The sequence below is a fragment of the Bos taurus genome, chromosome 9, assembly GCF_002263795.3.
Source record: "Bos taurus isolate L1 Dominette 01449 registration number 42190680 breed Hereford chromosome 9, ARS-UCD2.0, whole genome shotgun sequence".
In the NCBI taxonomy this organism is placed as follows: domain Eukaryota; kingdom Metazoa; phylum Chordata; class Mammalia; order Artiodactyla; family Bovidae; genus Bos; species Bos taurus.
In genome coordinates, this window is record NC_037336.1 from 80,989,875 (window position 1) to 81,015,678 (window position 25,804).

The 25,804-nt window shown below is 45.7% G+C and overlaps 1 protein-coding gene across 4 annotated transcripts in view; it reads left to right on the plus strand.

Annotated features, from left to right (window-relative positions):
• The first annotated feature begins 5,584 nt into the window (after positions 1 to 5,584).
• Positions 5,585 to 25,804, plus strand: part of PHACTR2 (phosphatase and actin regulator 2) — a 297,881-nt gene continuing 277,661 nt past the window's right edge. For 2 of the 4 annotated variants that reach the window (XM_024997045.2, XM_059889923.1), the window contains exon 1: positions 5,590 to 5,993. In XM_024997045.2, coding sequence (XP_024852813.1) covers positions 5,780 to 5,993 — 214 coding nt within the window. In that variant the 5' untranslated portion in view covers positions 5,590 to 5,779. Of the gene's footprint in view, positions 5,994 to 25,804 lie in introns of all 4 variants that reach the window. The other 2 variants (XM_024997040.2, XM_024997043.2) reach the window with 2 other exon arrangements.

The window sequence follows — 25,804 nt, forward strand, 5'->3', positions numbered from 1 at the left end:
AACTAGTTCACAAAGTGGCTGAGCCCTCTTGCATTCCAACCAACACCTGGTTTGAGTTGACAGTTGAATTGACAAGGACCTAATCCTCACGTGTGCTGGACCCTTCCACTCCCACTGGGAACGGGGTTGAGACATTTGACATCTGAGTGATGGACACCTTAGCACTGTCTCTGACAGTCTCTAAGGAGTCAGGACACGGAAGGGGTGGCTTCTGTAGATACCAGGTGATGTGGATACAACATGCTGAAACCTTGGAGTCCAGGTGAAAGAAGCCGTGGTTGACCTTGGCAGCCACCGGACTAAGAATCGGGATAGTCCCCTTCTATCTTCATAAATCCGAAAGCACTAAAGTTCTTGCTTGATCCAAGGAGAAGGAAGGAGTTTTGGAAAATGTCTTTCAGGTAACCTTTGTGGATGGAGCTGAGCCGGATATGATTTATGGAAATAAAGAAATATAATGCATATCCCCAATGTCTTAATGCACTGAATGTCAGCCATTGTGCTCAGCACTTTATATACATTTTGTAGTCCTTAAAGCAAGCAACCTAGTATCCTAAGGAGAAATAGCATTTGGGATTCAAAACTAAGGACCAACTTTGGCTTCTCTCATAAAACAATTTCATCTCCATCTTCAGTTTTAAAATGAATCCAGGGATGTCCCTGGCAGCCCAGTGGTTAAGACTCACTGCTTTTCCTGAAAGAGGCAGGATGCCTAGTAAGAAACTAATATCCCACATGCCTTGAAGCATGGCCAAAATAAATAAATAAGACACCTACATTAAGAAAATAATGAAATAAAATAAATCCAAATAAAAAATTTTTGTTGAACCATCAAACCCTATACCAGAAGAAACCTTAGAGGTCATCAAAACTGATTCCTATTTCTTGTTGTTGTTTTTAATGTGATCCTGATGCAGAGCTGGTAGCTCAGACAGTAAAGAATCTGCTTGCAATGCGGGAGACCTCAGTTCAATCCCTGGGTTGGGAAGATCCTCTGGAGAAGGGCATGGCAACCCACTTCAGTATTCTTGCCTGGAAAATCCCATGGATAGAGAAGCCTGGAGGGCTCCAGTCCATGGGGTTGCAAAGAGTCGGACACAACTGAGCAACTTTCACAAGACAATGCAGACCTACTCTCACTATATTATGGTCCTTTACCCTCATTTCCTTTGTCACCAACTCTTTATTGTGTGGATTCCTCGCCTTTCTGTTATTTCATTTTGACTTTGTATCATCCATTCTGATCTTTGCCACTTCTTTTCTGATATTACCTTGGTTACCTTTTCTTCACTCATGGAGATTTTATCTACCTGTAATAAGAAAACAATAATGTCCACGAAAGACACTATTTCTAATGCCATGCATTTTGGAATAGTATTTCCTAAGAAAACATATATACTGTATTTGTGTGTGTGTTTTATATATAAAGTCTGTCCAATCAGTGGAGCTTTGTATATATGTTGGGGGAAGAGAAGACAACAAAATAACAATTATAATAATAATCCATGTGCTCTTGCTGACAGCAGGGTGTACTAAACAGAGATAGGCAGACCAAACTAGTTGATACATTTTCATTTATGTCTTTTTAATCTTACATAAATCATAATTTTTAAAAGGGTAAAACAAATATAATTTTGGTGTGTTAAACCGCTGTTACAATATGTAATTGAAAGTAATTCCTTTTTTATCTTCAATTTTTATTTTCAGCCTTCAGAAATGATATTTAATGAAAAGAGCAGAACAAATAAAGTAATAATACCGAGCAACTTTTTGCTTTGAAAAATGGAATGTTCTTCCCCTCTTTTTATCAGTCTGTCAAACAGCTTACATTTATTAGGTGCTGGGCAGAATATTGTCCTAGGTGCCAAGGGACATTGCTAAGGAAATTGAAATCTTATATGAGGAGTTAGATAAGATCAACAAAACTGGAAATAAACAACCCCCTTAATAAATATGATGTCTCATTATTTTAGGATGGCACAGACATAACGGCATTTGAAAAGTGAATCCTAATCCACTTCTTGTCTACTTTTCAGGCTCAGAAATTAGCTACTTCCCCTTCCTGTTCTCCAGCTATTACAGCATCCTGAGGGGCCCCACTGTCTCAAGTTTCTGTCTCCTTCAAATGCCTGCCCACATCCTGGGTGCCTGGGCATCTCAGGTGCCTCTTCCTCCAGGAAGCCTTCCCTGATCCTCCTCCTCAGACAGGCTAGGTGCCTACTCTTGTGGGTTTCCATAGCACCTTCCATGAATTGCCAGGGAATTACTTGTTAATGTTTGTTTCCTCAAATAGACTCAATTAGCTGATTCATTCATCCAACACACAGCGGATGCCAGGAGAACAAAACCCAGTCTAAGTACTTCCTGCCCTGAGGCAGCTCACAGAGAGTTGGGGAGATAGGTTAGCACCCCAACAACTACAGTTCTGTGTGAAAAGGGATCTAACAGAGATATACATGGAATGTTATGGCACTGTTCAGGAAGGGCCCTCGCCTGGCTCTGAGTTTAGAGAGGTATCAGGAAAGCTTCGTGGATGGAGAGACACTTGACCTGAGGCGCCAAAGATGAGTGAGACAAAGTTAGGGCAGGTGGGGGATGATGCTACAGGCAGAGGAAACGGGGGTGCAAAGTTACTGTTAGAAGAGGAACAGGGAGCTTCACAAGGTCTGGACACTAGAGAGCAGGATGTGAGGAGCAACGGCAGAATGTAGAAGCCCTGATATGCCACTTGGAGGAGCAGACGCTTGAAAAGGTGGCATGGATACTTGTTTTGAAGGCATATAAATGGGGCAGCAGCAAAGTCTTGGGAACATTTTGGAAAGATCATTCTAGAAATGAGGAAGAGAGCAGAGTGGAAGAAAGTGAACCTAGAGGCAGAGTCTCTTCCTTTAAAGGGAAAGAGAAGATGAAGTTTCAAGCTAAAGACATGGCAGTGAAAGCAGGCTGGAAACCCCAGAGATATTTATTTTAGATGGAGAATGGACAGAACGGACAGATTCATGGAGGAGGAAGAATTTGGCTCTGGGCACACAGACTGCCAAGTGTCAAGGAAACTGCAAGAAGACAAGCCCTCTTGGATATTGGGATCTAGAGACCAGGAAACCAGTCTAGACTGAGGAAGAGACTTACCTTTAAAGCTAAAGGTAAGGTTTCCCGGGGAAAAATATTCCAGGTGTGAAAAGAAGACAGCTGATGCTGGACCCCTGGGGAGCACTGGGTAAGAACAGACAGGAAAAAAGAGATCCTGAGAGGAGGATAGCAGGGAGACAGAGAGGCAAGATGAGTGTCCCAGAAACCAGGGACACAGAATCCAGAAAAGGAAACAAGTGGTCCAGAGTGTCAAGAGCTGCAGCAGGAGTCAGACCTGAGAGGTCCATTCAGTAACTTGCAGAGGTCCAAGCAGTAGTGCTCAAAGAAGCTCAAGCAAACAGCGTCGGCAGAAGTCACACTGTAGATGGTGATGGGATGAGGATGGGGCAAGGGGACTATAAGAACAGGGACAGATGCTATTATTTCTAGAAGCGTGGTGGTGCCTGGCCCAGTGTCTGGCCCTCAAGAAACACTTCAACACATAAGGACTAAGTGAAGGTTGAAACGATTAACTGCTGACTAATGAACAAGGGAAGTTTTCATGTGTTCTGGAATATTTCGTTGTTTTTTGGTTGCTAAATCGCATCTGACTCTTTTGGGACCCCATGGACTGTAGCCCTCCGGGCTCCTCTGTCCATGGGATTTCCCAGGCAAGAATACTGGAGTGAGTTGTCATTTCTTTCTCCAGGGGATCTTCCCAATCCAGGGATCAAACATGCATCTCCAGCATTGGCAGGCAGATTCTTTGCCAATGTGCCACTAGGGAAGCCCTCTGGGATATTCAGTAATTCATTTATTTAGCATCAAAAGAGATGACATACAGGATAAACCCGAAAGGGAGAGGCAGGAGGCCTGGAGGGACAGTGAGGGCATCCATGTTGTGAGCAAAGGGGAGAAACCAGTGGGGTGAGACCTAAGTGCCGGGAGAGAGGCAGGTGTGCCCCAGAAGAAAAGCAGCTGGCAAGGGGAGCTAACCCCTGAGAAGTGGACGAGCCGGGTACAGACAGCATCACTGGGTAATAACATATTCAGGACAGCAAACGATGATGAGAAATAGCTTCGTAATCTAATGTCAGTTACAGGGGAAAGTGGCAAATCCTTCCTTTCAATCCCACCAAAAGACCTATCTGCTGAAACACCGCACGCTGGTGCACTGAAGCACGGGCATCTTTTTTCTGTCCTGAACTACACAAGGTATCGATCAAGGCAATAACACTTGAAGCTGTGTAAATTTACGGAGGTGGGGAAGCAGATATTTAGAGCAGGACCAGACAAGCATGGCTGACTTTGTGGAAATGGACCTGTTTTTGGAGAGTTCTCACAGCAACGCTGGGGTAATCATGCCCTTCCCAGAGTTGCTGTGAGAATTATAGGTGAAAACTCTTTCAAATTATTAAGGGCAAGCTGCTGTTATTATTATGACCGAGTCTCCACAAAGGCCTTTGTGCGTATTAATGTACCTCTCTAGTTTGCACCCCTCACTTTGGACCCCCCTTTCTCTCACCACCTCTGCTTGAGTGTTTTGTTCTTTTTTTTTTAACTAAAAGGTATCATATGTGCGAAGTGTCTGACAAGGCACTTGGCATATGGGTGTGGGTGCCAATAAATGTTAACTGTGTTAACCCTTCCTCCCCTCCCCCTTCTCCGCCTGCTGCCTCACTATGGCCCGTAGGTGAACCCAGGGACCTTTGTCCCTTGCCATGAGCTTTCAGGAATGGTGACACCTGGCTCTGGCTCTGGGCAAGTCACAACTTGGAGGCATAATCATAAAACTGAGAAAGCTTAGGTTGTGAAGTCACCCGCTGAATCAGCCAGATCTCCATTGCCCATCTCGCACAATCCTACACGGCACGGAGGTAACCCTGATTTCCAGTCCACAGCAGCTGGGAGGCCCGTCTTTCCACTGCAAAGCTTTGACACAGACTTCCCAGTAGGCATTCATTCACTTGGTTCTTTGGAAGCCTGGCCTTTCAAACATGACCTACGGGTCTACCCAGGAGACAGAAACCCAGGAATGTGGGCAAAGGTGGGAGGCAGAGAGGGCTTCGAGGGCAAAGGGTGAGAGGAGAGGTCTGTGGCCTTGACTTAAGGGTCTCCAGGATGGGCCACGAGCTCACCAGCAAGTCCAGTGCCTTTTGGTGCTGCAGTTTGGTAGTTTCGCATCCTTCAACTGGGTATGAGCCTTTGATTCCATCACAGGGCGCTCAAGTGTGTGTGCTTGGCATTCCTTGCAACCCCGGCCCACCGCCCCCGTCCCACCCCCCCCCTCCCCCGACTCCCCATGAAAACAGTATTGTTAACCTTGACCTTGCATCCCAGCTCCTGACGCCCTAGCTCCACTAATCTGAGGCCTGCGAACTGGATATGATCGGAGGGGACCCTCCTGCCGCCAATCTGCAAAGGGCCGTGCCCCGGCCCGGGGGGTGGAGCAGCGGGCAGGTTCGCGGGCACTGAGGGCGGCCCAGCTCCGAGCCCTGTGGCTTTCGCCCGCGGGAGCGAGAGCCGGCTGTAGGCGGCTCCTTCCTGTGCAAACTTTTCTGTCCTCTTCCTCCTCCCGCCCTCCCCACCAGCTTCTCCGCGCCCGGCGTCCAGCCTTCCCCGCCCTTGTCGCTGCCTCGGGGTCGCCGCACGCCGGGCAGCGCGGTCCGCGGCGCCGGCCCCACCCCGCGCTCCGGGCCGCCGGGAGCCGATGGCCGAGGCGGGCAGGAGCCCCGCCGAGCCCCCGGGAGAGCCGGCCGGGCAGGCGGCGGCCGAGGCGCCCGAGCCCGAGACGCCCGCCGGGCCGCCGGCGCCCGCCCTGCGCAGGCTGCCGGGGGACCCGAGCCCCCGCGGCCGCTCGCAGAGCGACCTGTCGTCGTGCTCGAGTCGGGGCCGCCCGCTCCGCGTCCACATCTCCGGATCAGGTAAGGGCCGCTCAGGCGCCGGGGACCGGCGGAGGGCCGGCGCGGGCAGGTGGCTGCGATGGGGACACGGCCAGCCCGGGGCGTCCGCGGGCACTGGCGGCGGGAGGGGAGGAGAGGATGCGGGGGTCGAGGTTGGGCGAAGCTGAACCCCTCACCCTTCCAGCGGTCCCATCCCCACCCCCCTCCCCACCTTCTGTCGCTGCCCCTCTCGGGTACCCTCGGAGAGAGATGCTCCAACCCGGCTTCGGCCGGTGCGCGGGGTGGTCGCGTGTTTCTTCGGGGCGAGGTGCACCCGCCGCGATGCGGAGCGCTCCTTCCCGCGCGGCTCGGCGGCTGTGCGGCGCCCGGGAGCACCGGCGACTCTGGTTCTTAGGCTTGTCCATCAGGAAGAGGAACCTTCTCTCGGTCTTCAGGGCGACTTTGGTCCCTCGGAAGGGTGCGGTCCTCTCACTTGGGGGGCGGGGGGGTGGTTAACATGTTACGGTTAACATGCAAGTCTTGAAAACCCTTCCAACTGCTAATGCTTCTGAAATAAAGCCTTCTTTGGGGAGTCGCTGGTCAGAAGACCCGGGATATAAACGCCCCCGCAGGTGTGGTCAGAGTTTGGTTGTGCTGTTGGATCACTGATCCTTCACCGTTTGACCAAGCCTGGAGCGGGCATCTCTGCGGTAACCCCGGCCCGCCGGCTTGGGGGCATCTCCAGGCACCGGCTGGGCAGAACCCGGCTGAGGGCCGAGCTGTGTGTAACGTGGGGCAGATGACTTAACCTTGTCTCTCATATCTTGATATTTAAAGTGGGAATCAGAGTGTGGAACTGCCACATGGGGAGGTTAGGGGGATTAAATAATTAATAATTTTTAAAATGCTTTGGAACAAAGCATTATCCTAAGAACTGCAGAATGGTTTTTGAAAGTCCACCAGATTTGTTCAGTTTCTATAGATTGTTTTCTGGTTTGCAGTTTTGGGAGGACTGATGCTAAAACTGCCAATGTTGCAGCGACAGGCAATGGTGCGGAGCTGATACACTGCGCTCCCAGGTTCCCCCACAGGCTCTGTGCTTGAGTGGGGGCGGGTTGGGGGGTGGCGGGGATGGGTACCTAGGCCTTGAAGGGCTAAGGCAACCTGACTCCTGGTTGAAACCTAGTTTCCCCTTCAGCAAAGGCACATTTTCATGTTTCTGACTCCATTCCATGGGCCATCTACCTCTGTTTTCCATTCCACCTTCTTATTCTTGTAATATCGTTTTTGCCCTATCATGTGTATAGGTAAAAAAACATCAAAAATATTGTTGATCTGAATTTGCAGATCACTTTGGATAAAGCCAGTCAGAATTCTTAAATTCAATTGGTGGGATGTAGGTTATGGGATGTGTTGTAAAGAGTCTTCTGCCAAATTCATGTTGTGGAAAGTATTGAGCTGAATGTGTTTTTCCTCCTGGTTTTCATGTCTTGGCCAGACTGAACTTGACTCCTGGATAATCTTGATTGATTTTTTCTTTTGAACAAAGATTAACCGTTCAGATGACTGTAAAGAGGAAACTGAAAATGTGTCCATTTGGTGACTGCAGATAAAATAAGCATAGCGTGTATCACCATTTTTCATTTTCGTAGATGGAAGTCAAGGCCTACACGCAGAAAAGAGGCAGTAAAAACCTTTTGGGGCTTCCCAGCTGGCTCAATGGTAAAGAATCTGCCTGCAATGCAGGAGACTCAGGTTCAGTTCCTGGGTCACGAAGATCCCTTGGAGAAGGAAATGGCAACTCACTCCAGTATTCTTGCCTAGAAAATCCTAAGAACAGAGGAACCTCACAGGCTACAGTCCATGGGCTCGCAAAAGAGTCGGACATGACTTAGCAACTAAAAACAACAAAACAAGAACCTTTTAAATATGAGCATGCAAAGTGCCCGTCGTATGAACTGTGGACTTCAATTTATAAAATTATTTTATCTCCAAGAGCTCTACGCATTCTGTGTGCTTTTAAAGGATATTAGGAAGTGACAGGTTTCAGCTGCTTCATCCCCAGTGCCCCAGGAAGCTGACCCATTGCGTGAAAGAGTGAGCTTCTATGTGAACGCATCATCTTCAGCACTGAGCCTTGAATTTCTTTAAGAATGGGCTAAACACAATGAGGAGCTCCCTACATTTCTTAAGAGTCAGAGACCAAATGAATGAGTTGGTCCCTCACTGACACATACAGCCAGGCTAGGTGGATGGAGAATCAGCTAGATGACGGAGCTGATAACCGACTTGTCTTAGAGGCGCAATAGGAAGGTTACAACCCCTTGTGATAACACCCCTTGACCCAAGGGTAGTCCGAGTACGAGGCCCTCCCCCAGAAGTTGTGGGCATACAACTGGTCAGCGTCCCATGTGAGATCACATGTGGCCTGACAGGAGCCAGCCCGAGAGCAGCAGCATGGGCCTCATCTCAGAATCTTGGACCCCACCCCAGATATCCTTAACCCCAATCTGCATTTCACAAGGTCCCCAGGTTGTTATAGGGAACTTAACATTTGAGAAGCATTTCTCTCTGCCACTGGTTTTCAAAGTTGGTTACACCTAGGAGTCCCTTGGAAAGTTAAGAAAACAGAACCACAACCAAAATCACAACAGAACAATTTATGGCTGTGTCCCAGCTCCCAGGATTCTGATTTAATTGGCATTAGGTGATTCTAGTGTGTGGCAGGGTCTGCGGAAGAACCTATGGCCTGTATATCAGTGTGGCTTGCTGCCATGTGATACTGTGACAAGGACTTGAACTGGACAAGCATAAGGTTGAAGAATTTGGTTTAATATTTTATCAGTATTCTCCTTTGCTGCTACCACCTCCCAAGGGGCTTTCTCACTCCCTTTCTTTTTTCTTGGGCCACACCATGTGGCATATGGGATCTCAGTTCTGCAGCCAGGGATCGACCTGTGACCTGTGACCTGTGACCCCTGCATTTAACCCCTGGACCACCAGGGAAGTCCCTGTCTTGATCTCAGCTCAGTTCAGTTCAGTCGCTCAGTCTTGTCCGACTCTTTGTGACCCCATGGACTGCAGCAGGCCAGGCTTCCCTGTCCATCACCAACTCCTAGAGCCTACTCAAACTCATGTCCATCTCGTCGGTGATGCCATCCAACCCTCTCATCCTCTGTTGTCCCCTTCGCCTCCTGCTAGTTGTCAGTAAGTTCTTCCTAAGGGTTCATTTCTAATAATGAGGGAACTGCCGGTGTGAGTCCTTGGGAGAGTGTTGAGCGGGGAGGGGACTTTGCAGCGGTGTGTGGCTGGGAGGGGCAGAGGAGGACAGGGAGGAGAAGACTGCAAAGTGTCCTTCAAGGGCCATCAGAGAAGAACCTCACTCCATCATTACCAGCCATCCTGCCTACCCTGTCTGTCACCCCACCTCCCAGCCCTGCTTCCTCCTGCTCTTCTCCACGAAACAATAATAAAAACTTAAAACTCGAAAATTTTTCCTACCATGCCAATAAGAGACAGTCCAATACAAACAACATTTTAAAAAGACCAGTTCTGTGCTTTCCCTCTGTTGACTCTCTGGAGATATCACAAGAGAATCCACTTTGTTTGTGCTTTATTACTAGATTTCTGTCCAAGCTTCAGTGGCTTTTATTTAACTTGTGATTTGAACAGTTGATTTTTCACATGATAAAGATGCATGTGCTTTGTCAGCAAAAACTAGTTTTCAACTTTAAAATCCATACAAAACGTTTGAAGAAAGCCATGTATTTTCAAATAAGTACACTTAAAGAATATAACTAAAGTAACACTGGAATTGATACATCAGTCCTTTTATTGAGGTTAGGAAAACAGATTGTTTTTGCTTTATGGTTTTGAACTCACAGTTCTGGAATTCAACAAAAGTTTTGCATTTTAAAAATCTAGTATTGCTTTGTAAATAAAGTGGTGTTTTATCCACTTAAAAAGAAAAGTACCCAGACAAGGTTTTCACAGTATATGGACAGATGTTCTTTTAACTTTTACGTCAGTCTTCTTCCACATTGGAAACTTTAATATATTCAGTGGGTTCCGATGTTCTTTTCTGATAAGCCCAATAATTAGTAAGTGAAGAAGCTTAGGACATAGCCCCAGGCTTATTCCTATTGTAAGCTCTTAGCAAGTGCTGACTGTGGACCTACTGTGTGCTGGGCACTGTGCCCATCAGCCTGTAGGAGTACCAAGAGGTATTTGGTACTTGGTCTTAGTGTTTGGTCTTCAAGTGATGACTCTTAGTCTTGCATATAGGGCTGCACAGAACAAAGAACATTTGAGCCACCTCAAAAATGGTGATATGAGCAGATGGACCGCTTTATGTCCAGACACGGTCTCATTTCTTTCAGTATCTGATTCGTTCCTCTGGCATCCTTTTGCCCTGGTGTATATAGGTGTATGTGCGTGTGTGCTAAGTTGTTTCATTTGTGTCTGACTCTGTGGCCCTATGGGCTGTAGCTCCCCAGGCTCCTCTGTCCATGGGGATTCTCCAAGCAAGAACACTGGAGTGGGTTGCCATGCCCTCCTCCGGGGGATCTTCCAAACCCAGGGATTGAAGCCACGTAACTTATGTCTCCTGCATTGGCAGGTGACTTCTTTACCACTAGCACCACCCGGGAAGATGACAGATCCAGTGTCTTTTTCTTAAGTCTTTTATCCCTGGTGTGTTCAATGAGGAGTGGAGCGAGAAATCTAGCCAACCTGGATGTTCCATCCACCCATACCTAGGGCTGCCTGGCCACTGCCATGGGGTGCCACTTCTGCAGTCGGTGGTCACCTGTCCCATTGGGGGAGAAGTCCTTGTTATTCACACCTGGCTGGTGCCCCCAGAGTGCCTCCCACTACCCTCTGAGGTTCTAACTCTTCCAGTTGGCGTTTGCATGCTCAGCCATTGTTTGCCAAAGCATAATGCCATGCTGTGGGGGTGGGGGAAGGGAACGGTGTCCCAAGGGGACTCTTCGGCTCCATCACAGTGGGGCTGGAGCAGCCCGAGGCAGGAACAATGGATGCCGGCTCACTTGCCATTCACATCACTCAGAGTGGTTTCTTTTACCAAACAAAGACCATTTGGCTCTGGGTACAATTTCTGTCCTTGCCTTCTCCCTGGAGAGTAAAGCCATCCTGCTGGGAAGGGTGGGGCAGACAAGACCCAGCCTGTGCCCTGGCCTCGCCAAGCTGTGCGGCCCCAGGTGGACCTGCGTGCCCCCACTGCCCCCAGGAAGGGAACCTTTTTCTTTGTGCAAGGGCGACAGGCTTCTCATCCCGCCAGGAGCTGACCACTGGTCAGGCTTCATCTGCAAATGGGTGCCTTTAACCAGCTCTAAGCTGAGATGGTCCTGTACCCAAGGCTAACACGTTTTAGAACTCAGCATCACCTGTTAGCCTGTAGTAGCAGTTGAAACACTAAAACTCATTCTCACCTATTAGGTAAGAACGTGCCTGTTAAGTCTGGTTGCACTAGATCTGAAGCTGAGACCAGAGAAGAGCTGTCAGGAATGGAGGCGGCCCTGCAGCCAGTTCCTCTTTCTCTTCTAGCACCTCCGCAGGATGGCAGGGTCTCCCTGACACTCAGCTTCTCTCAGCCTCTCTGCTTCCTGATCTAAACAGGTTCTCCTTCACGGGTGCTTCCTCATCCATCTACTTCCACAAACCTCATGTCATGGCTTCTACCTCCTCTCCCACAACTTAACTTTTGCTTCCTCTTAGCTCTCATCTGTATATTTACCTGGAAAAGTTTCTTTATATTTTTTAGTTTAGATTCTCTAGAAAAGATCCACTGTCTGAAGTCATAGGTCATAGGTCACACAGAGGTCACGGAGCCATTGTCTGTCTTGATCCAGTATCCACGAAAACTCGAGCCAGTGGTGGCCTGAAGGGTGAAGTGATTACATAGTGCCATCAAGGTCACTTAGGAAGAACCAAGCCAGGGCAGTTTCCTTCCTTTATTCAATATTTCATTCATTCGTTCATTCATTCAAATATTTCCTGAGGCAAAGGCTGCTGTGTGCCATCACTGTTCTAGGCTCTGGGTTCACACAGGTGAGCAGATATGGGCTCTGCAATTTGAGGAATAAGATTGAAAGCAGAAAGGTTATGGCCAGCTAGAGACTGCAGCAGGTCCACTGGTCTAAGGCATTGTTAACCAGCCATGTTTATGCTCAAAACCTGACTGGTGATTTCATGCCTGTTCTTGTTTTCAGAGGATGTACACAGGGTGAATTATCCCTAACCTGGGGATGCTCTGGTGGGCATCAGTAGTTCAGTGGTAGCTCCGAGACTGCTGGCGAAGCTCTGGATTTGTTTTGAGCCCAGCCATTGCAGGGAGAACACTAGGTGAGGGGGCATAGCTTGATTTTTTTCCTTCATTCATTTAGTCAAGAAACAGCTAGTGGGCTAAACACAGAGGCTGCAAAGACATCCCTGAGGAAAAGTGAGGGGGAAGACAGTCAAATGAACCGATGACTGCAGTGCCAAATAGCCAGCTATGTCTTGTGCCTCTCGTGGGCCTTGGGGAGAACGTAGAAGACTCAGCTATTTGAAATGGCTTGAAGGAGGGTAATCAGGAAGCGCTTCCTGAAAGAGGTGAAACTACTGCCTCCAGGCAAGAGAAGGAACAGGAAGGTGGAGCTGGGTGGACTACAGGAGGAGTATTTGGGGAGAAGAAAGAGTAGAGAAAAAGCACCAGGGCTGGAGAGAAGCTGGCATCATCAGAAAACAGCAGTTCATTCGGCCCTCAGTAGGGTCCTGGGGGAGAGAAGGGCAGTTAGGGTCTGGGCCAAGTCTAGAACACGAGAGCTTCCTGTGTCTGAATGCTTCCTGGGGAACACAGTTTAGGAGACATTTGTAAGGCGTTTGCCGGCTTGATAGGGGGCATGTTCGGAGTATATTCTGACAGGGACTCTGAGGGACAGCCAGCAGAGATTTGAGACCCAGAATCACGGTTATTATCTGTGTGATCTTGGTCAGCTTACTTCCCCTCCTTCCCCTGGGCTTCCTTATATCTGACCTGGAAATGATTAGTAATGGTGACACCCAGCTCATAGGGTTCATGGGAGGCTGACACTGTGAAGGTGCTTTTGAACTTTAAAGTGCCGTGTGAGTGGTGGCACCTCGGGCACTCGTCCATTACAGGACTTGTGTGTTATACTGTGCATTCTTCATGCTGTAACAGCACTGAAAACAAACTATGTTTTATTGATTGTTTTTCATTCTTAGTGCCAGGTATGGGGCCTGGTATGTAGTAGATGCTTACTAAATATTTATAGGCTTAATACATGTATTCCCTGAAAGTCAGGTTATTGTTAGTGTGTTTTTGTTTTCTTTCTTTCCTTTTTTTTTTTTTAAAGGCAGGCCATGCATCAGGTGGGATCTTTGTTCCCCAAGCAGGGATAAAACCTGAACCCCTTGCATTGGAAGTGCAGAGTCCTGACCACTGGACTGCCAGAGAAGTCCCTAAAAGTCAGTTCTTTTGACGTGAAGTTGCAAATCAAAATACTATGCAAACTGATAAAAAAAAATGAATGGAAAGTTGGGTAGAAGTTATGATTCTCTAAGGTTTAGAACACACACACAAAAACTCTAACTGGAGTGTTCTTTTTATTTATTTTTAATTGGAGGATAATTGCTTTACAGTATTGTGTTGCTTTCTGCAACCAGAGTGTTTTCGAAGAGTAGTTGATGAGACACTGAGCATTTCCTTGGGAGTACTGTGCAAACCTCACTTCACAACATCTTCATAGAAGTACTTTGTGAAAGGGAGATGGTGAATGTCAGTCCTGCCAGGTGCTGGTGCTGATGGAGCCCAAGTAAGCCAGATTCTGCAGCCTCCCTGCAGGGGGTTGCATGCAGGAGTGTGGGCAGGAGGGCTTAGAAGGAAGTGAACGCTTAGGCAAAACCAGTCCTGCATTATTTACACACGCTATCATGTTTCGTCTTTATAACCACCCTGTGACATAGCTCTGTATCAGTTCCATTCTTTTTCAATTTTTTTTTTTTTCTGCACCATGTGATATGCAGGATCCTAGCTCCTAGGAAATGGCAACCCACTCCAGAGTTCTTGCCTGGAGAATCCCTGGGACGGGGGAGCCTGGTGGGCTGCCGTCTATGGGGTCGCACAGAGTCGGATACGACTGAATCGACTGAGCAGCAGCAGCAGCAGCAGCAGCTCCCCAACCACGGATGGAACCTGTGCCCCATGCGGTGCAGCGAGGAGTCCTAACCGCTGGACCACCGGGGAAGTCCCTCGGCTCCATGTTTTAAATAACGAAACTGGCTTCAGAAAAATGGAGCAATCCACCCAAGTCCCGCAGGTAGAACTGATACATTTTGATGACTTCAAAGCTCACACTCTCATCCTTACTGCATTAGACCTAGCGTACAGCCATCGCCCCTCAAAGAAAATGACTCATATGTACCCTCTACCACCAAGGAAGAAATCCAGTCACGTTTTACTCTATAAATACTATTCTGAGCGAGATCATCAGAATACACATCTATTTCTATCAAAAGATCATTTTCAAGCCTCAAGCAGTTGTCTATTTTAAGGTCTACCCAACACTTCATGTTTCTAGTGTAAACAACACATTTGAATTCACTCTAATGGGATTCTGGGATCCAGTATTTTCAGACAAGCGCGCTTCAGTTTTCATCACTGAGGCGAGGTCTTTTAACCTAAAACTACTCAATCTTGGAGTCATGTGTTGAATTCATGCCCCGTAGCCCTGTCTTGTCTCAAAGTATAAGTGTAGTTTCAGTTACAGTGAAGCTCAAGAAGAAAACCCTGAAGCGGCTTTAGTGTTTTTGAAATCCTCTACCGGGTGACTCATTATCTTTGATCACACTAGCTGAAATTTGCACAGAGAAGTGGGTTGCATGGCTTGCCCTTAGAAGGGTTTCTGAGATCTAGCTCACTGTGTGACCTATTGGCTAAAACTTGACATTTATATACCTTACTTAGCAGTTTCTCGATGCCTCTGTGAAAGCTTGAGAAAAAGTAGCTATTGCTTATCCCTCATAACAGGAAGAAACTTGTGACTTGAAGAAAAATGCATTATCTATCTCCAGAGCTCAGGGCTATGACCAGGGCAGGAATATCATTGGTAAGATGCTTCAGTTTTGATTGGCAGCTCACATATTTTAAGTATGTGACATATAATTTATGGCCATGATTGGGCTGTTAGGGTTGGTCTGTAATCTTTTGCCTTCATGTATATTTTTACCTACCTGAATGGCATCTATTTTTTTTTACAGGTCGCATTTAAATTAGATAATAATTAAGAAACCTAAACATCAATAACAAACATTCATTAAACCCCTCATCTCCAACCTACTGGGCTTTATAAATCTTAGATTTATCTCCTCTGGATGAAGTGTACAGAAAGATGTGATGATGACAAAGAATGTAATTTATATTTAATAAATGTAATAGCACATAGCATATGTGCCTTCAGATGCGTATTGTCTTTTAGAATTGTGATCTGCTTATTCCGATTATGGGAGATATGCTTATTTTGATTAGGATTCTACTGGGGAAAACAAACTTTATGATTAAAATGTTTGATCCTTCATTTTATCCACTTTCCCTGATTACAGCACAATTGTAGCTGTTTCTAAAAATCACGAGACACAGATTTACTGTCAGTAAGGAAGATTTGAAGAGACATTCCAGAAATGGTTGGGGTATTGGCCACATTGTGGGAATACGTTTATAGTTTCCCAGTATGATTATTTTGGTGGGAATAACAATCATGGATATCTAAGTCATTTGTATGACTTTATAGTAATACTTCATGCGAGGTAGTATGTGCTAACCAAGCAGGTCAGTTTGGACCATTGGTGTAGTGACTCTGAGGCTGAGGAAGTAAAGAAGACAATGTGACGTTTGTGGGAGAGATTCAGTAAGACATGAATGAGAGGGTTATTAAGTGACAGCAAGGATTTGCTCAAAATGAACAATTTTCCATAGCCAGTAATAGAGACTCCCTTGTTTGAAAGAAGAGATGCAAGAGCTGTTCAGAACCAATAAACAGAGCTGTGTCGTGAAGACCTAGAACCAAGAGCTGATAAGTTGCCTGTGGCCAAGAAGGGCACTGTTTCTCTCCCTTTCCATCACTTTTTCTTTCTAGGGCCATATCTATCAATCAGTCCCTCTATAATCTTTCTATCCATTCATGCCTCCATCCATCCATGCATCCTCTCATACCAGATTTCTCTGCTGTTAGGAGCACAGGTCTCCTCAGAGTGTCTGCGTTCACTTGTCTTCAGGTAGAGCAAACTGAGACTCTTCAATGTCCCTGGACCCCAATTCCGAATGCCCAGCCTGGGCCAGGTAGTCATTTGTATCACTGGCTTTATCCATCATGTGGGATGCAGGATACCTCTCTTATAGGTATAGAGAGGGTGGTTCTTATGTTAGAGATGGTTAGAATGTGGAAACCCACCAACAGTTACCTCAGTGTGCCAGAGGACTATCAAGGTGAGGAATTCCTGGGCTTCTGGGAAGCAACAGAGAAAAGCTAATGCCTGTTAAGGTAAGAAAGAAGAAAAAGAGTGCGGTGGATGGAGGCCACTAGGAATCTTCCAGATTAGAAATATGGGATTAACAGATATAAGTACTATATATAAAATAGATAAGCAACTAGGATTTACTGTGTAGTACAAGAAAATATACTCAATATTTTGTAATAATCTGTAATGAAATATAGGCTTCCCAGGTGGCGCTAGAGGTAAAGAGGTAAGACTCCGTGCTTCCCATGCAGGGGATGTTGGTTCAATCCCCGGTTAATGAACTAAGATCCTCAAAGTCGGTAATTTTTCACTGGGATGATGTCTCTTTAGGCAGCTGACAAATTCCCAGAGGGCTGGGATCTGGAAAATGTCGGTGGCCTCAAGCGATGGCAAGATGGGAATACACTGGAGGCACCAGCAGCTGCCAGACAGCTGCAGAAGGAGAAAGAACGTGTTTTGAACTTTCTGATGCTGAAAAAACCTACCTTGTCCATTACAATCCGTGTGTGAAAGTCCCCCCATCTTGCTTCTCGCTGTGGGCGTGGCTGCCGCCCCTGCCTTCGCTTCTGCGCACGCGCACATCCTTCACCTGCTACTCTTTGGCTCCAGGGCCGTACCTTGATTACACTCACCTGTGTTAAACTCTTGCTGAGGACGCGGGTGGAGGTGTCTTGATATGATTCAGCTGGTCCCTGTGCATCAGCAAAGATGCTCTTAATCCCAGGCTGTGGTTTTCAGCCATCCTCAGCTCGCTGCTCTGTTCATAGTCAACAGGACATAGGCAGGCCCCAAACGACAAGTTAGAGTCCCAGTCAGCCTCCCCCTCCCCCGGGAAGCACAAAGTCCACCATCTTCTTCTAGAAGGGCTGATGTTACAGTTCATCAGAGCTGTCACAGGCATCCACATCTGACTTAGGTGACGCGGTTACAGTATTCAATGTCTCAAACGTTACTGTGCTTATGAATCACCGAGGATCTCGTTGAAATTCAGTCGGGGTGGAGATCAAGCTTCTGCGTTTTTTATAAACTTCTAAGTTTGGCTGACGCTGGTGGTCCATGAACCTCACTTTGAGGAGCAAGCCTCTGTGGATAGCTTTCATTCAGCTTGTCAACTATTTTAAGGATGGATTCCTTCTAGCACTAATGTAGCTTACAGTTCTATCCATGGAAACTTCTGTGCTGCTTGAAAGTCTGGTCTGGCTTTCCTGTTTGGTAAGCCTGACTATATATTATTTATAGTCGGTGGAAACGCTGAAAGATTTAGTGAGAGGGAGCCTTTAGAACTTCCACCCATGCAGGATATTTTGCTTCAAGACTGCCCGTGTGAATTGGCTCCTGGAATTTTATCTGTAAAGGCTTTTTGTGTCTAGTGTCTAGCAGGTTTTCAGACAGTAGGAGGTAGAGATAGAATCTGAGATGTAATTTTCATATAACTCTGTATTAGTTTTAGGTGTACAACATAATTTTTGATGTTTGTGTTGTGAAATGATTATTAGAAATTTGTACCCTTTGACCTAGAATTTTAAACTTTAATTCAGAATTTTTTTTAACTTAAGATTAGAACACTTTATTCACTGGAAACTCAAGACCCAAATCCAGGTTTTGAGATAGCATTACCCCAAACATGAAAAGACAAGAGTAAAAGCTATTCAGCTTTTATATTTTCTTTTCTTTTATACTTTTTTCTTTCTTTCTTTTTTTAAATTGAGGTATATTACTTTATAATGCTGTACAACAAAGTGAATTAGCTCTATATATACATATATCCTGGAGAAGGCAATGGCAGCCCATTCCAGTATTCTCGCCTGGAAAATCCCATGGACGGAGGAGCCTGGAAGGCTGCAGTCCATGGGATCACTAAGAGTCGGACACGACTGGGTGACTTCACTTTCACTTTTCACTTTCATGCATTGGAGAAGGAAATGGCAACCCTCTCCAATGATCTTGCCTGGAGAATCCCAGGGACAGGGGAGCCTGGTTGGCTGCAGTCTATGGGGTCGCACAGAATCAGACACAACTGAAGCGACTTAGCAGCAGCAGCAGCAGCAGCAGCATACGTATATCCCCTCCCTATTGGCCCTCCCGTTCCCCCCACCCCCATCCATGCACCCACTTAGGTCACACTTTTGAAAAGTTTTACATCTGTGGAGTGTTTTTCTTCCCTCATTTCTCAGTCTTTGTGATGCCTTTTCTAGATAAGAGGGAGGGGCTGAAGGGGACTGGAACTGAGGTTATTGACACCCAGACCAGGGCTTCTCATGGACATGAGAAGGAAGGGAGGCCTCAGGAACTTCTACCCTGATGGGCTGGGAATGGACCTCCTTCCAAGGAGACTGCAGATGCTAAGATGCACCTGAGAATCAGAATGTTGGTGGTGCCTCTGAGAATCATGAGGTGCTGGATAACAGGCAGATTTGAGGATGTGATAAGAAGATACGTTGGGCTTGTCAACAGTGGTTGATATTACAATCCTGCAGAAAATACCCGTTAGAAATAAGAAGTACAACAGTGGGGAGAAGCTACAGCTCCGATGGAGAACTCTGATTTATGGTGTCCATCATGTGACAGTTTACTATTGCCTTGGATAATGCCCGAATTTTCCTATGTAACCACTTCATTCAACAAATATTTAACAAAATACATTTATTTATTTATTTGGCTGTGCTGGGTCTTAATTGAGGCAGTGGCATACCACTCCAGTGTTCTTGCCTGGAAAATCCCATGGATGGAGGAGCCTGGTGGGCTGCAGTCCATGGGGTCTCTAAGAGTCAGACAGAACTGAGCGACTTCACTTTCACTTTTCACTTTCATGCATTGGAGAAGGAAATGGCAACCCACTCCGGTGTTCTTGCCTGGAGAATCCCAGGGACAAGGGAGCCTGGTTTGCTGCTGTTCATGGGGTCGCACAGAGTTGGGCACGACTGAAGCGAGTTAGCAGCAGCAGCAGCTGAGTCTTAATTGCGGCACACAAGATCTTCCATCTTCATTGTAGTACATGGGATCTCTAGTTGCATCATGAAAATTCTTAGTTGCAGCATGTAGGATCAGGTTCCCTGATCAGGGATCAAACCCAGGCCGTCTACATTGGGAGCACGAAGGCTTAGTCACTGGACCACCAGGAAGTCCTAACAAATAATTATTAAAGCAACAAGTATGCAGTAAAGGCGAACTTCTCATATGAATTATAAACTGTGTCCCTTCTCTTTGAGTGTAGCATTTGAGTTTTAGACTTTTGTCATCTCCATACTGCCTCAGATACAGTAGTTGCTTATAAAGCACATTTTGGAAGTGATAGATTATAGTTGGGACAACTTGTAGGCACCTAGAAATGGTGAGAAGCCAGTGAGTAGGATAAGGGAGAAAGGTATGAGTATTCAGATCACCTGCGAGAACCTAAAGAATCAACACTTTCAAGACCTCATTGGATTGGAAGGAAGTTACTGGAATTTATAGCGAAAGCACTTTCACTGAAGTTGGGAGAATGGAAACTCAGAGAGGCACAGGGGGAATTTGGTTGAAGGGTAGTTTCAAAACCAGGGCCACGGATGGAAATAAAGGGTGGGGCGTGGAGGAAATAACCACCCAAAGTAAAAGTCTTCCTATGAAGCAATACTTTTCACATGGTCCCTTTCAGTAATCATTCATTAGCATGGTATTCAGTGCTCGGTTGTGTTCATTTATGGAGGATATTAAGCATGTGGAAGATGTGTTTTATCAGGATTAAATACAGTAAATCAAGACAAGTGTAGGGAGCATAGGAAGACCGGAATGATCTGTGAGAGTCAGGCACCTGTCACTTGCCAGGTATTTAAGGAGTGAAGTGAGCACTGTATTTAATCTAAATGCTTAAACATGCTTATCCCAACCTGGAAATGTGCCCTCAGGACTAAAGCCCATGCACATTTATTGATCCGTCAGTGATATTCAGCAGGTATTTACTGAGTCTTTACTATGTGCCAGTAAGAAAACAAAATCTAGCCCTTGGAGCCTATATTACAGCGGGGAATGTTAAAGATAAACAAAGCCTGATGCTAGTTAAAGTTGGAAGGACAGATTCTGAGCAGTAACATTCTAGGCAATAGGGAAAAGAGTTCAGGATGGACCCAACTCAACTTCACTTTGTACAGAGGTGGCTGGGTGTTTTAAAGCAGGGGTCCCCAACCTCCCAGATCTAAGGTCTGATGATCTGAGGTGGAGCTGATGTAATAATGATAGAAATAAAGTAACAATAAATGTGATGCACTTGAATCATCCCCAAATCATCACCCCACCTCAGTCCATAGAAAACCTGTTTTCCTTGAAATCAGTCTCTATGCTAAGAAGGTTAGGGACTGCTGTTTTAAAGGAAGAGGCGGGAGTAAGGAGGGAGGTAGGCAGGGGCTTAGTAGGGTCGGGAAATTTTAAAAATCGCAAAAAGTGTGAAAAAGGGGGGTGGTGCATGTGAAACCCATTTGGCCTAGTTTGCTGGTGCTTATTGCTTACCACTTATGAAAGTTCCACTTTATTTCTATTATTATTACATCAGCTCCACTTCAAATCATTAGGCATTAGGTCTGGGAGGTTGGGGACCCCTGCTTTAAAACACCCAGCCACCTCTGTACAAAGTGAAGTTGAGTTCAGTCCATCTAGGACTCTTTTCCCTAATGCCTATAATATTACTGCTCAGAATCTTCCCCCTACCAGAGGCTGGAAGTCAGGGGGCCCTATGTTCAGATTGGTTGGAACAAATAGTAAATTCTTTGGCAGCCTTGAGTTTTCTTAGGCAGGCACTTTAAGGGGGACTAGGGAAGCAGCTTGAGCTGTTAGAAACTAGGTGAGCGTTTTTTCAAATATCTGTAGGCTAAGATTGAGGCCAAGTCAGGAAGAGGGCTCAGAGGAGCCTGGCTAAAGTTTGATCATAGAGATCATCTTTATCATGGGAGAGAGACAGTAAATGAAATAAATTTAAAAATAATAGAGGTGATAATAGGAACTTCCCTGGTGGTCCAGTGGTTAAGACTCCAAGCTCCCAATGTAGGGAGCGTAGGTTTGATCCCTCGTCAGGGAACTAGAACCTGCATGCTGTGTGTTTTGAATTAGAGTCCGCATGCTGCAACTATTTGGCCAGTGCAGCCAAATAGATTTTTTTTTTTAATCCACTCTCTTGGGGGGAAAAAAAAAGATGGTGATAATAAAGTGCAAGAGGGACAGGGAATACTAGGGTGGAGGTGTGCAGATTGCAACCTTAGATACGATAGTCAAGACGGGCCTCACTGAGAAGGCACCATCGGGGAAAGCTCTGAGAAGTGATGGTGAGATGTTCTGGGCAGAGGGAACGGACAGGATGAAGGCTCAGAGGTAAGGATATTTTCTGCGTCTGAGGAACAGAAAAGAGGCCCGAAGGATAGAGTGAGTTGGGAAGAGCGATAGCAGCCCATGGGCCTCTATAGACTATTTCACTGATGTCAGCTTTTTCTCTGAGCAAGATGGTAAGTCAGCAGAGGACTCAGTCAGAGGGGTTCCATATTCTCTGATGAAGTAAATGTGGAAAGCGGACTTGGGGAGACAGCTGCTTTGTACCAATATCTGATGAAGAGTGAGGCCACAGATCTGACCGGGCTGGGGTGTCTGCCTCTTCTTTTCCACTCCCCTTAGTTAATGGGCAGTGAGAAATGGAATATTTCCTGCCATATTAGTAAACAGAGAATGCCACAGTTATCAGAGTTTGCAGTCATCACTGGGTGGTGAGTTGGTGAACCCTGAGGGAATGCAGAAAGCAAAGAATACCTGCCATCTAGCAGCCATCAGACTGCAGCCACTCCCTAGGTGAGCCCTGAGGAAACTAATGATATGAAGACCTCAGGATACCGGCCCCAGAGAACTGAGGTACGTATCAAAAGAACGGTTTCAGTGAGCCCAGACTGTTGCATCTTCCCATATGTGGTTTAGTCGCTAAGTTGTGTCCGACTCTGTGACTCCATGGACTGTAGCCTTCCAGGCTCCTTCTGTCCATGGGATTTCCTGGGCAAGAATACTGGAGTGGGTTGCCATTTCCTTCTCCAGGGGATCTTCACAACCAAATAATCAAACCCGGGTCTCCTGCATTGCAGGAGGATTTGTTACTGACTGAGCTATGAGGGAAGCCCATATGTAGAAAAGCACTAAATTCCTTAACTTGGGATACTTTCCTTTAATCGACGATAATCTTTTGAGTTCAGAATATCTGCCCTTTATTGCAAGACATCTGTGTAACCCGGCTTCCCCCTCCTCTGCACCGCTCCCCACCCCCACCCCTCCTCAGAACAGGGTCACTTGAAGCGCTGCCTCCCAGGCTTGAAGTCCTAAAAATTCCGGCCAAATAAAACATAACTCAGTTTTTAGGTTGTGAATATTTTTAAGTTGACAGAATAATTAGCAAACTAGTGGGCCCTCTAAAGTCACTGTTTTTAAAGGATATTTGTTTATTTATTTGGCTGCATGGGTGTTAGTTGTGACACTCAGAATCCTTTAGTTCCAGCACGAACTTGTGGCATGTGGGACATAGGATGTAGTTCCCTGACTGGGGATTGAACTCTGGCCCCCTGTATTAGGAGCTTGGAGTCTTAGCCACTGAAGCACCAGGGAAGTCCGTCTAAAGTTAACATTATGTGAAAGCAGCTGAACTAATCAGTGACCTTTAGAATGTCCTCATCTAACCCCAGCAATTCATACTGAGATTGAAGAAGTACCAAAACAACAGTTTTCCACTTTTCCAGCCTCAGTGAAATCAGTTTATATTTTTTCCATCGTTAAAATACATAATACATTCCCGATGCAGATATGAAAGAAGTATAGTTTCTTTCACATACCCTCAACCTCATCTGTTTTCAACTGGTGTCCTTTTAGACTACTACTGTGGAAATACACATGAATATATAGAAATCATTTTTTTTCTTCTTCACAAATTTGGGATTATGTATGCATAATCTATGAAAACTGCATCTTGTAGTCAAAAGTTTCTTGAACATTCTTTTGTGTCAATGTACATGATGTTCTCTCATTTTAAAGTTTGTAGAAAATTTCAGTCTAGCTCTATTATATTTTGGATAAGCACTTCCCTGTTGATAAACTTTGCATTTTCTGCTGTTTTTGATTTTACAAACAGTGTTCAGTGAACCTTGGGTGTGTATGTCTTTCTGAACATGTGGGTGTATTTCCATGAGAATATGCCCAAATCAACAGTGATCAGTCTTTAAAATCTAATAGGTGATACTATATTTTCTTCTGAAGTTTGTACAAATGTACACACCCAGGAGAATGTGGGAGCACCCATTTCCCCACACCCTCCCCAGGACCGAAAATGATCAACGTTTTTTAGCTTTTGCTAGTTTAAGACAGATAGATTGTCTGTAGTTTTCTTTTCTTGTGGTATCTTTGTCTGGTTTTGGTATCAGGGTGATGGTGGCCTCATAGAATGAGTTTGGAAATTTTCCATCCTCTGCAGTTTTTAGGAACAGTTTCAAAAGGATGGGTGTTAGCTCTTCTCTAAATGTCTGATAGGATTCGACTGTGAAGCTATCAGGTCCCGGACTTTTGTTTATTGGGAGTTTTTAAATCACAGTTTCAATTTCAGTGCTTGTGATCGGCCTGTTCATATTTTCTGCTTCTTCCTGGTTCAGAAAGATGGATAGCTGGTCTTTAGTTTTACATTTCTATGATCACTGCTATACTTAGCAGGTGTTTTATATCTTCAGCCATTTGTATTTTCTCCTCTGACTCTGATCACTGCTGTACTCAGCGAATATTTTATATCACTAGCCATTTGTCTGGAGAAGGCAATGGCACCCCACTCCAGTACTCTTGCTTGGAAAATCCCATGGATGGAGGAGCCTGGTGGGCTGCAGTCCATGGGGTCGCTAAGAGTTGGACACGACTGAGCGACTTCACTTTCACTTTTCACTTTCATGCACTGGAGAAGGAAATGGCAACCCACTCCGGTATTCTTGCCTGGAGAATCCCCGGGACGGGGAAGCCTGGTGGGCTGTGTCTATGGGGTCGCACAGAGTCGGACATGACTGAAGTGACTTAGCAGCAGCAGCAGCAGCCATTTGTACTTTTTTCGCCTCTGTGATCTTCCTATATATTTCCTCCTCCTGTTTTTCTAGTACGTTACTTCTTAGCTCTTAGCTCTTGGTAATTACAGGTAATACTCCTTCATCTGTTGCATACACTGGATATACGCATTTTCTATGATTTGGTTGCTTTCACTTTGTTCTCAGTACCTCTCTGGGTCAGGAACAGATCTGGTCTTGATGTGTGAAGGTACATGTTTACACACATTTGGAAGATTTACAAATATGCCATATATGTCTCCACTGGCTTTGAAATGCCCTTCAGTAAAAGCCATTCCGGCTTCTGTGATTCTTATCTTCCACCTCTAGTGTGGGAGGCTTCCTGCTTTGCTTTTGTCTGCGCCTTTGCATAACTTCATGTAACCAGAGGGAAAACAGAGAGAAGATATGTACAATCAGGTCAGGTTACTGTGAACAGCTGTGAAATTGAGGATATTTTCTGGGGGCAAATAAAAATGTGGGACACCACCCTGCCTGAAGTATGTTTTCTATTGTCGTTGTTGGACAGATTGAGAGGTGTTACTTGGAGCCAAAGCCTTATCACTTTAACACCAGCACTGCTGCTAAATTTCATTGCCTCCAGCCCCAGATCCTTGTGTAAGTTTGGAAACAGCTAATATAACCATCTGTGAAAACTTGTGGGAAAAAAGAAGTGGGAGGTGTCTTTCTGGTCTGTCTTGTTCTCTACCATGATGATCACCAACAGAAATACTGTACATTTCATTCATCAGTTTACTTTCTGCTTTTCCTCTTTCTATAATCTACATTCCTAAATTTCTGGCCATAGAGGAACAAAAAAAATTCTGACCACTTCATCAAAGGGTTAGAATTTTCCTTGATTAGACAGTAACCCCAGCCACCTGTTTGAGTAATTTTTTTCCAGACTAATCATGTGAATTGCCTTGTTTTGGTCACACGTTGACATTCCCACCTACTCCCATCTTGCCACCATTACTCACAGATAAAATCTAATTATCACCTCGAGATGGTTTCTTGTCACGTAATATAATCACAGGCACAAAAGAATTTAGGAAACTTGACATTTAGTGGGGCTTTTTTTTAATTGTTGTTTTTTTAAACTAATGTTTTAACCTGATATTTCACAATTATTAAAACATGGGAAAAGGGGAAAAGAAGGAAGGAGAAAAGGAGGGAGGAAGGGAACCACATATTTTACTAATTAACCTATTTGTAGTGTTTCACGCATGCATGCTTATTCATGTCTGA